At 39.1% G+C, this 12,448-nt stretch overlaps 1 protein-coding gene across 3 annotated transcripts in view; it reads left to right on the forward strand.

The window, feature by feature from the left end:
- Window positions 1–12,448, forward strand: part of SCFD2 (sec1 family domain containing 2) — a 396,134-nt gene that overhangs the window by 44,388 nt on the left and 339,298 nt on the right. For all 3 annotated transcript variants that reach the window (XR_015165415.1, XM_086405773.1, XM_086405774.1), the window contains exon 3: window positions 2,851–2,978. Coding sequence is in view for 2 of the 3 variants with exons in the window: in XM_086405773.1 (XP_086261899.1) it covers window positions 2,851–2,978 (128 nt within the window). In the remaining variant the exon portion in view is untranslated. The remainder of the gene's footprint in view (window positions 1–2,850; window positions 2,979–12,448) is intronic.

Raw genomic sequence — 12,448 nt, forward strand, 5'->3', positions numbered from 1 at the left:
ATAAAAGTAGGAAGTGATTGATTCAGTTCAGTTCAGTTCAGTCGTTCAGTCGTGTCAGATTCTTTGCGACCCCATGAACCACAGCACGCCAGGCCTCCCTATCCATCACTAACTCCCAGAGTCCACTCAAACCCACATCCATTGAGTTGGTGACACCATTCAACCATCTCATCCTCTGTCGTCCCCTTTTCCTCCTGCCCTCAATCTTTCCCAGCATCAGGGTCTTTTCAAATGAGTCAGCTCTTTGCATCAGGTGGCCAGAGTATTGGAGTTTCAGCTTCAACATCAGTCCTTCCAATGAACACCCAGGACTGATCTGCTTTAGGATGAATTGGTTTGATCTCTTGCAGTCCAAGGGACTCTCAAGAGTCTTCTCCAACACCACAGTTCAAAAGCATCAATTCTTCGGTACTCAGCTTTCTTTATAGTCCAACTCTCACATCCATACATGACCACTGGAATAACCATAGCCTTGACTAGATGGACCTTTGTTGGCAAAGTAATGTCTTAGCTTTTTAATATGCTGTCTATAGACCATAAATTTTGGTAACTGGGAGGTGTGTATCTTCCTTTTTCAAAATTCCTCAGTGGTTCTCCATTGCCTTCAGAGCTTTAAAGAAATTAAGTAACTTTCCCAAAGCCCCACAGCAAATAGATCTAGTTAAAACTATTATTTTTAAATTGTAGTGTAGTTGATTTACAATATTGTGTTAGTTTCAAGTGTAAAACAAAGTAATTCAATTATATATTCAGATTATTTTCCATTATAGGTTATTAGAAGGTATTGAATATTGTTCCCTGTGCTACACAGTAAATCCTTGTTGTTTATCTATTTTATGTATAGTAGTGTGTATCTGTTAATGCTATACTCCTGATTTATCCTTCCCCCTCTTCCCTTTGCCCTTTGGTGACCATAAATTTGTTTTCTATATCTGTCTGTTTCTGCTTTGTAAATAAATTCACTTGTATTATTTTTTAGGTTCCATGTCTAGATGTAGTCCTAGTTTTGAATGATGATGAAAACTTTGTTCATGACTGCTGAACTATGTTACTCTTTCAGGAAGTGAAATCAGTCACCTGATCCTTGCCTTCTTGTAACTTGCAGCTGAAGTCAGTGAACCCTGGGAAGGGATGCAGGGCACCCCCCAGAGTAGCTCCCACCATCTCTTTCACACTTACATCTGCTGCCCCTCCCCTTCCACCTTAGCATGAAACAAGCCAGTGCTTCTTAGAGTCATTTAAGACCTAGACTTTGAACGCTCTGAAATGTCCTTCCTCTTGTTTTGTGGCTAAGATTTTTATCTTTCTTGAAGATTGAGATATAATTTCCAGTTTTGAGTTATAATTTCTTCTGTTGGCTGCTTTTGTATCTGTGTACTTGCTCATCATTTCTGGTAGAGATCATTGTCTTAATCCTTGCCCTCCTATTGAGGATTGGAGCCCCTCTGTGCTGCCACAGAAATCTATGTCAGCGTTGGCTATGCCTCTTACCATGCTCTTTTGGGGGGTTAATTTCTTTGCTCATATGTCTGCCTATTCTTCCAGTCAATAAATCACTAAAAGCTTGTGCCCTGGCTTTTTTTTTTTTTTTGTCTATGTTCCAACCATGGAGAATAGGGCTTGGCATGCAGTTTACCTGCTCCTTTAAATTAAACAGAATATTAATTTTAATATTAATGATGACAGTTTTGGTCAGATCAAAACAAATGGAATATATTGAGCAGCAATGTTAGTTCACTGAGGAAAAAATAAATGATAATAAAAGCAACTGCTTTTAATGAAAGGTTATTATGTGCCAGACTCTAAACTCAGCCTGAAATACATCATTCCATTATTCCAAATCACATTCAAACGTGAAAGTTATACCTTATTAGGTATAATTTTAAAGCTAAGTTAATATCTTATTAGATATAACTTTTAAGATGAAACTTTTAAAAATGTATCAGTGTTTGAACTATGGCTAACTGAATAGTAGGAGGTATTTCTGGGGCTTGAAGTAGAGGGAAATGTCCTTAGGAAGGGACAGAAGTAACCTTTGTTTCTTTATACTCAGTTTTTCAAACGTTACTACAAATGTGTATACTTGGCTCCATGCAGCGATCTTCTGGAAAGAACACTGTACTCATTTATAATTGGGACATGGCATGTTGGGAGAGACAGAGGGCTGTTGGAGAAGTGAGGCCAGATGAGAGCCTGCACAGTGCAGCGCTTCGTGCGCTTATCAACGGTTAATTGTAAGGGCTTCGTCAGCGCCGTCCTTGCAGCCCAAGGCCCCTACGTGGGCTACTTGCATGGTTTCTTAACCTAATTCCTGATTGCCATTCACTTGGAAATCTACTCATTAGGGATTCTGTTGAGTAATTTTTGTAATTTTTGAATAGGAGAAATTGAATCATTGAATCATTACTGATTGCTTTCTGTTTCTCAGACAAGTGTATTCTCTGAAATCAATATGCTTATAATCACATCAGTTTTGGACATGCATTTAATTTTGGTTTACATAACATTTATATCTTATCTAGCAGTGTTCAGTTTTACTCTGAAATACTTTTAAATGTAAATTCTCAGGATATCACACAATTTCCCTACACTTCTCATAGTATAGTATGATTCCCTCCCACTTTGAGGGTGCTTGATTTTACTGTCTTCTTAATTTTTCAGTATTTTGTGCTGCTTAGAATGGATCAGATATTCTTTATTTAATCCTAATATTTTTAATACTTAGAGTCCATCAGTTAGAAGGACTACATTGATACTCAGAAAAGACGCTTAAGAAATTATTTTGCTTGCTACCCTTTCCATTACTCAGTAGAAATTTACTTTAAAGCTCTTTTTGTGGTTTTATTGCAGTGACCCGGCAGCCAAAGCCCTGTGGGAAGCCTTACTGAACACCAAGCACAAAGAAGCAGTGATGGAAGTCCGGAGACACCTAGTGGAGGCAGCAAGCAGAGAAAACCTGCCAATCAAGATGAGTGTGGGTAAGTCACCAGCTTCCCCAACAGACCATGACCGCCTGCTCTGAGGAAGTTGCTTTAAGCCTGCTCTGATCTGTGGGCCAACCTAGTCATCATGGCATCTAGGTAAAAGTATTGAAGACATCTTTAAACTGTTGAAAGAGTAGGAAAGGATGCCCCCCGGGGCTCAACCATGAGCCCTTTCCTTAGACTCAGCTTTGGGAAGCCCAGGCAAGTCCTTGCCCACAAAGGGTCATGCTGTTAGTTGTTTCATCTAGAATGATTAAAATCAGTCTGAACTCCTCCTTCATTCTGCCCACTGCCCCCTACTCCCCACTTGCTGTGGTTAAATGATCTTTTATTGGATTTGAATTGATGAATGAATGATGATGCTGAGAAATCAGTTGAGCAAATGGACATATTCTGTTCCGGCTCCTCACTCTTAGACTGGTCTGCTGATTGTCTGGTCACAACCCTCTTACCCCTTCTTCACCATGGTGTTTTATAACTTACTCTTCTCATTTCTCTCTCTCTCTCTTTTTAACATGCAGTTTTGTCTTTAGTATTAGAAGAATGGGGCTACAGTGAAATTTAAGTTTTAAATTGCTGTTTTCTTTTGATTTAAAAAAATCAGAGAGCTAATGTTTTGAGAAAAACAAACTTTGCTTTACATTTTTTGAAATAAATACTTATTAATATGGAAATATTTAAATATGGATATTGAATCTGGTTAATAGGTAGAATTTATTTCTGGAAACTTGCAAAGGTTTATTTCTCTATTTTAAAAACAAGGTTTCTTTTATAATCTGATCTTAAGTATCTGATAAATATTAATGCATTTTACTAGATGGGTAAATTTTTCTTATTGAGATTTCTCACCCAAATTCTTGATTACTGATGAGTTAAAAAAAAAAAAAAAATCAAACTGTCAAGTTGAAATAGAAGAGCAGACTTTTGGAAATAAAAAAATACAGATGAATCCAGAAGAAAAAAAAAATTTAAAGGTCATAATATGAAAAAAAACTGTAACTCTCAGTGTGTTAAGTGATTACATATGAAGGTTTTAAGTAACATGAAGGATGATAAGAAAAGTGAAAGTAACTGACATTTATTGAGCACTTACAATGTACCGGGTCTTATTCTAACTCTTTACATGTGTTATTTAAAATTCACAGTAATTCTATGAGACTGATACCGTGAGTATCCCATTTTTCAGATAAAGGACCTAAAATAGAGAAAAATATGTACCCAGGGCCCATACATCTGATAAAGAGTAGGACTGGAATTTAAATCTAGACATTGTAATGTGAAAGAGTGTGTTTTTTGTTCGTAAGATTATCCTAGCTCCATACAACCAACGCCAGAGTCCTATATGTTGTTTTGGAGTAGAAATAAAGTTGTTTCTTTGAGGTCATCCTGGTATTTGACTGTAATTCTGTTTTTTTTTTCACTCTTTCCTCCCTGCCTCCCCTCTTTCTTTCTTTCTCCCTCTCTGCTTCTCTCCCTTCTTCCTTCCTTCCTTCTACCCACAGTTAGAGGTATCCATTAATAAGGTATGTTTACCTAGTATAGTTCTTTATCTATGCATATGCTGAAATAAGAACTAATTCACATTGTGAAGAGAGAAAAGTAGGAATGCGCAGAAGGTCTGCGTGAAAGGTTAATTTATATTGTGTTTCAGTGATAAAATCTTATGATGCTATCCCAGAGCATAAATCAGCTTTTATTGCTCAATCAGTGCAGAACTCTTAAAAGTTCAAAACACTTTACGTTTCTAAAGCTCTGTATCTTTTAAAAATAATCAGAGTCAGGGAAAAAAAAAAAAAAAAAAGCGGGTAAGCCCGTAAGGAATTCAGTTTAAATATTTGAGTTTTCTGTCGACAAAAAAAAAAATTTAGATAAGATGGTTTGATTTATCCCCAACCTCCAGACATGGGGGAGGGGCTGGGGGTTGGGGAGAAGGAAAGAATCAGACAATTGTTAACAACCTTTGTTGTAAGAAGGACCAAAAAGATTGATCCAAATCATGTTCTATCTATGTGTCAACTGTAATTTAGGAAAAGATAACACATTACAGCTATGCATGTCTGCTTCATATCACTGGTCAGAATTTCTGGTGTGTCTCATTTCCATTTACAAATAGATACATAACCATGAACAGCAAGGGAAAAGGCTGGAATTTAAACAAAATGAAATGTTGATATTTAAAAACTGCTTATCATAAAAGAAAAAAGAAATCATGTTCTGATATCCTAGATAGTTGAAATCCTTTTTCTAGCAGCATTAAAAAATGTGAAATTCAAACTATGCACTGTTCAACCCCTGCTGTAAATTCTACTGAGGTATACATTCTTCTGACTGTGATAGAGGCTTCTAGTATTTTGGGGACATTAAACATATTTTAATTCTAGGTTGAAGATTTTTCTTATATTGAAATTCACAGGGAGGGATCCCATGATTGAAACCTCAGCTCTAAATATAAAATTTCCCAGTAAAAGGTAAGTTCGTATTAAAACATCATGAGCATAAAGAGAAATAAACATCATTCTCTTAGGAAAAAAAGTTTAATTGCTAAAAGAAAGAAAAAATTCATTTTGTCATTTCACATATAAACATATGCCTTCTTTCCAAGAGCTTGTTATTAAATTGTCAGTTAACTAAGCATATATGTTCCAGAAAAGTGCTTTTAATTTTTTTTTTAAACATTGCAAACTGAATTGTGTTTTTCCCACTGGGCTTTCATTATGGAAAATGTATTCTGAGAGTAAAAAACAAACAGACTCTAAGAAACCCATTTGTTTGGACCCAAAATGTTCACTCACAGAGGAAATGAGAAGAAGCTGCCCGTGTTAGTGTCTCTGTTTACAGAGAATCTGTTTCTCTGGACTGACACTGTGGTTGGTGCATCTTCTCTGGTTTATCCCATAACTCTCTGCAGAGTGGCTACATTTAATGGCTGGTAGAAAGATCCTATTACGGCTGAAGTGAAACAGATCTCTTTATGACACTGTCCTTTGTTTCCCAGCCAGATTTCTTGAAAGAGTGTCCTATGCTTGATGCCTCTGTTTCTTTATAATTTTCTTGCTTATTAGTTCAGTGTAGTCTGGCTTCTGGTACTTTTTTGCAGAGAAAGTGAAGATTATGATTATCAAGCAAACTGGAATTGGTGTGCTGCAGTTGTGTTCTGTCTATGGGATAGATATCCAGGGGGGATCCCCTGGAGAGGGAAATAACAACCTACTCCAGTGTTCTTGGCTGGGATGTCCCATGGACAGAGGAGCCTGGCAGGCTGCAGCTCAGAGAGTTGCAAAAGAGTCAGACACGACTTAACCACTAAACAACAAACAACAAAATGTGGAAATCTACATGGAAAACCATATTATAAAAGGGTTGTTTAATGAGAGTAAAATAAAAACAGATCAAGTTCAATGATTTTCTCCTTTCTTTCTTGGAAATGTACCAATTTATTCTTTCCACTTAATTTGTCTTTTTTCTAGTCTTTATGCTGAGTATTCCCCTTTTGATACCACATTCTTTCTTTGAGCAGAATTCTAAATAGTTTTTCCATTTTCAGCTTAGTTATGATTATGTTCTGTTACCTCTTCCCTGACTTTGTTCACCCTCAAATCACCTTGGCTATATTTGGGATTCCCAGACCTCTGTGGTCACACTTTTACCGGAAGCTCTCTTGAGCTGTGTTTCCAGATAATAATCAGATCCATTGTGTTGTGAAGCTTCATGATTACTCTGTTCATTTTGGGGCACAGGAGTGTCAGCTCCATGTAATCACCATCAGTTTCTCTTTTGCAAATTAAATGTGATGAGTTCATCCAACCATTTGTGAAAAGACTAGCCTTTAACCATTACAGTTTTTTCTAGTTCTGAGCCACTGACAAAGCTCTAGTTTGTTAATGTTTGGCCTAAAATGTGATGTTCAGAGCTGAATAAAGACATCTTGTTCTTTGCCTCTTTTTGGACGCCGTACTTCTCTTAATGAAGCCCCAGATGAAATTAGTGATTTTTGCTTTTCACCAATGACACACATACCTATCATTTCCTGCTTTCATAATTTAGCAATACTGGCTTTGAAAAATAGCAATAAATCAACACACTCTAAAATTTTATTCAATATGTACTTTTTCAGCATCACTGAGAGTACTCTGATTCCTAGTATTGGTACTTGAGTTCATCCTATTTTGTGTTTTGATCACATTTATATCTTTTGCCTTCATTATGGAGAGTTTTTTTTTGTTTGTTTGTTTTGGGATTAAAAGAAACATGTATGCATATACATCTGTGTGTGTGATTGTGAAGTGGGTGTGGAGATTGTCACACTTTGCCAAATGTATAGGTTAAAACCTAATAAGGCCAATTTCACATATGGTAACTGATAAGAGATGAGAAAATCTGGATGTCTCATAGGCACATACACTGAGTGTTAACTCTCATACATGCTTGTCTTCATGTTAGTTGTTGCCACAGTTTGGAGAATGGGGAAGGGAATTTTATGGGATAGCTACTTTTTTCAGGTACTATAGCAAGTTTTGGAAAACTCAGCAGTGGCCACAGGACTGGAAAAGGTCAGTTTTCATTCCAATCCCAAAGAAAGGCAATGCCAAAGAATGCTCAAACTACCACACAATTGCACTCATCTCACAAGCTAGTAAAGTAATGCCCAAAATTCTCCAAGCCAGGCTTCAGCAATACATGAACCTTGAACTTCCAAATGTTCAAGCTGGTTTTAGAAAAGGCAGAGGAACCAGAGGAACCAAATTGCCAACATCCTCTGGATCATGGCAAAAGCAAGAGAGTTCCAGAAAAACATCTATTTCTGCTTTCTTGACTATGCCAAAGCCTTTAACTGTGTGGATCACAATAAACTGTGGAAAATTCTTCAAGAGATGGGAATACCAGACCACCTGACCTGCCTCTTGAGAAACCTACATGCAGGTCAGGAAGCAGCAGTTGAACTGGACATGGAACAACAGACTGGTTCCAAATAGGAAAAGGAGTATGTCAAGGCTGTATATTGTCACCCTGCTTATTTAACTTATATGCAGAGTACATCATGAGAAACGCTGGGCTGGAAGAAGCACAAGCTGGAATCAAGATTTCCAGGAGAAATCTCAATAACCTCAGATATGCAGATGACACCACCCTTATGGCAGAAAGTGAAGAGAAACTAAAAAGCCTCTTGATGAAAGTGAAAGCGGAGAGTGAAAAAGTTGGCTTAAAGCTCAACATTCAGAAAACGAAGATCATGGCATCTGGTCCCATCACTTCATGGGAAATAGATGGGGAAAGAGTGGAAACAGTGTCAGACTTTATTTTTTGGGGCTCCAAAATCATTGCAGATGGTGATTGCAGCCATGAAATTAAAAGACACTTACTCCTTGGAAGGAAAGTTATGACCAACCTAGATAGCATAAAGTTCTTGTCTGTTGGGCAGAAAAATAAACATACCAATTGTACCTTAAAAAAAAAAAAAAATAAAATAAAAACAGAGACGTTACTTTGCCAACAAAGGTCCGTCTAGTCAAGGCTATGGTTTTTCCAGTGGTCATGTATGGATGTGAGAGTTGGACTGTGAAGAAGGCTGAGCGCTGAAGAATGGATGCTTTTGAACTGCGGTGTTGGAGAAGACTCTTGAGAGTCCCTTGGACTGCAAGGAGATCCAACCAGTCCATTGTGAAGGAGATCAGTCCTGGGATTTCTTTGGAAGGACTGATGCTGAAGCTGAAACTCCAATACTTTGGCCACCTAATGCGAAGAGTTGACTTATTGGAAAAGACTCTGATGCTAGGAGGGATTGGGGGCAGGAGGAGAAGGGGACGACAGAGGATGAGATGGCTGGATGGCGTCACTGACTCGATGGACATGAGTTTGAGTGAACTTCGACAGATGATGATAGACAGGGAGGCCTGGCATGCTGCGATTCATGGAGTTGCAAAGAGTCGGACATGACTGAGCTACTGAACTGAACTGATAGCAAGTTTTATATAGCTGGTACTCCCCCCGCCATCCCCATTTCACAGACAAGGAAAACTGAGACTCAGAAAGGTTGAATTTTTTCCAGAATTACTGTGCTAGTTGTTTAAGTTCCTGTCTTGCAGATCTCACCCAACCCTTTTCCTCTGTGCTGCTGGGGCTGGGGCTCTGCAGTCCACATTCTGTTCCACCCTCTGGCTCCCTGGTGGGCTATGCTGGTGGGGGGTGCCAGGGGGAAACAGCAAGGTTGAAAGGGGAAAAAGCAGCTTGCTCCTTCCCATCTGCCCCCCCGTGGAGTCCGCTTCTACTTGTGAGTGTCATGGCATCAAAACTTTCTTCACCCTGGCAGTGGCAAGTCCTTCCTGTGGGAGCAGCTGAATCCAGTTTGCAGTTCTTCCAATTCTTGCAGAACCAGCTCCATGGCACCCTTTCCTCAGAGGTACCAACCCAGCTGAGTAATGCTCGGTTCTCAGAGGGGTAATTCCAGGCCTTCTGTTTGTGTTTTCTTCCACCCTCCTGGCGGGTAGCTGCTTCCAACAGCTGTTGCCTGCATGATACCTTGGAGTTCTCTTTTTACCTTTCAGCTACCCAGTTAACAATTCTGTATGCTAAATTTTCTCTACTCAGATAACTAGTGTGTTTTCTACCTTCTGCCTGGGCCCTGACTGATACAGTCTTACAGCAAGTAAGCCAGAATGTGGCCTGGTCTGTGTGACTTTTGTATCAGGAATCAAACTTCTGGCAGGAGCAGCTATAGAGGCTCAAACACAGATATGGTTGTGCCAGTCCTCTGTCTAAACCCTCTAATGGTTCCTCATTGCCTTAGGACAGTATACCAACTCCTTAGCCTGCTGTTTCTGTAAATCTCTCTGACTTCTAGCCCCATGCTTCATCCACCACTCATGTTACTTTTCCTCCCTGCTCCCTACTCCCCAGCAGGAACGTCTGTAGATCCAGGTCTTTGTTATTTTTGCCTGAAATATTCTCATTTGGTGTCCCTTTAGATCCCCTTCACTCTTCTCTTGCTGTGCTTCTAGGGGCTCACTGTTATGGACTGCCTCAGCAGGCTTTTCTGCCCTTGGCCTCTCAGTTGAGTTTGGCTATTGGGAGGCCTGAGCGGGAGATTTAGAGGGTGAGAGGCAGTTATGGTTACAGGTATTGATTGCCTCACTCCGTCCCTGCCAGGATGCGGTTGGTTGCTTCTCTCTACCCTTCCCTTGTTGGATTCCTTTCACACTCCTGATTGTCCTTAGCCTCACTTCTTAGAAAGTCATGTTGTTAAGGTCACCTTATTTTCTGTTTGTGTGTGCCATCTTTTTCCTGCTGGGACCTTGATTTATATAACCACATACTTTGCAATGCACACACACACACACACACACACACACACACATGTTCCTATGAAACCCATCTTAGTTTTCATGATCTCATACAAATGTCACTTTCTCTGTGGAACCATATTTAATTCCCCTTTACCCTTCTTCCTTCCCCTCCTCAGCAGTCTTCGTTGACTGTTCTGCCTTCTAAGGACCCACAGCTCTTTCTCTTTTTGCTGTCTTAGCACTTACCACGGTGAAAAATAGTTGAGTGTGTGTGGATCCAAAACTTTATACTAGACAGTGTCCATGTCATATATTCTCTGTTGGCTGTTTGGCTTGGTACATAGTGGGTGGCTTGGTATTTGCTGCTTGGATGGATGATTGCCTAATGAGTATGGATGAATAGTAGATTCATGATGGGTATTTCTGCTTTCAGTTACGTGCATTACTATTTTTTTTTAATTTATTTTTTATTAAAGGATAATTGCTTTACAGACCTTTGTTGTTTTCTGTCAAACCTATGAATTAGCCATAGATATACATATATCCCCTCCCTTCTGAACCTCCCTCCCACCTCCCTTCCTATCCCACCCCTCTAGGTTGGTACAGTACTATTTTCTGTTTACAACTCTGCTTTCTACTCTTTCTTGTTCCTCTTGATATCCTGTAGCATCCGATTGTGTCTTCTTTCTTGATTCTTTTCCCTTGGTCTTCACGTCACTCTGCTTTTCTGATGATCTTCTTCTCTCTGATAACTGCTTCATGCTTTCTCTTCCTTCTAGCTTCCTCTAGAAGCTTCCTTACTTCTAGCTTCCTCTAGAATGTAGCTCTATTTGTATCCCTTGTTGTGCTTTGTATGTACTCAGTTAATGGTAAACAATCTGCCTGCAGTGAGGGAGACCTGGGTTCAATCCCTGTGTTGGGAAGATCCGCTGGAGAAGGGAATTGCAACCCACTCCAGTATTCTTGCCTGGAGAATCCCATGGACGGAGGAGCCTAGCAGGCTACAGTCCACGAGGTCACAAAGAATCGGACATGACTGAGCGACTTCACTTTCATTTTCTTTCACTCGGTTAATAATTGCTACTGATCTTAAAGCCTTATCCTACTCTATTCACTCTCCAGAAAAAATGCTCATTTTAGCCTCCTGTATTTTAAAATTCTCCTCCAACATTTTTTCCATGCTATCTCTTATCCCTTATCATCCTTTCTGAAAGGTGACATCTTGTATTCCTATCAGTACTGTTTTTGTTCATACTTCTGTTACAGCAGTTACCACCAGACCCTGAGTAGTTGGGGCTGAGAATTCTTATCTGTACTTCCTAGTATTCTCCGCACCTAACCCAAGACCTTGAAATTCCTATATAGTCATTAAGTTTTTATGGAATGAATAAATAAATTCTTAATACTGTCAGTTGGTATTCATTATGTAGCTAATGGATTACTTTTTCTCTCTCTCTCCTATGGAATCCAAGAGGGACACTGGTTTAGACAGTCCTCAAACTTTTCTTAGAACCCCTTTACATTGTTAAAAGCTGTTGATGTTCACAACAACCTATGAATGGAAAAAAACAGAACTACTGAGGACACCATGAGCTTTTGTTATGTGGGGTTTATCTATTAATATATGTGAGACTGATAGATAGGAAGAAAACATCACATTAGGAATTTAAGCAGGGAAAATTTTTTTAAATATTTAGGAAGAAAACATCACATTAGTGATTCAAGTAGGGAAAACTTTTAAAATATTAGTTAATGTAAAAATATTATAATAAACCTATTGCATGTTAATATAACATGTTTTTGTGAAAATAACTATTTTCTCAAATAAAATCATGTGGGGAAGAGAGTGGCACCATTTTACCTTTTTGTACATCTCTAAAAGCAGAGACATTACTTTGCCAACAAAGGTGCGTCTAGTCAAGGCTATGGTTTTTCCAGTGGTCACGTATGGATGTGAGAGTTGGACTGTGAAGAAAGCTGAGCACCAAAGAATTGATGCTTTTGAACTGTGGTGTTGGATAAGACTCTTGAGAGTCCCTTGGACTGCAAGGAGATCCAACCAGTCCATTCTGAAGGAGATCAGTCCTGGGTGTTCATTGGAAGGACTGATGTTGAAGCTGAAACTCCAATACTTTGGCCACCTCATGCGAAGAGTTGACTCATTGGAAAAGACTCTGATGCTGG

This window comes from Bos grunniens, chromosome 6, assembly GCF_055505025.1.
Source record: "Bos grunniens cultivar Pamir isolate PY7600 chromosome 6, Bosgru_T2T1.0, whole genome shotgun sequence".
Classification (NCBI taxonomy): domain Eukaryota; kingdom Metazoa; phylum Chordata; class Mammalia; order Artiodactyla; family Bovidae; genus Bos; species Bos grunniens.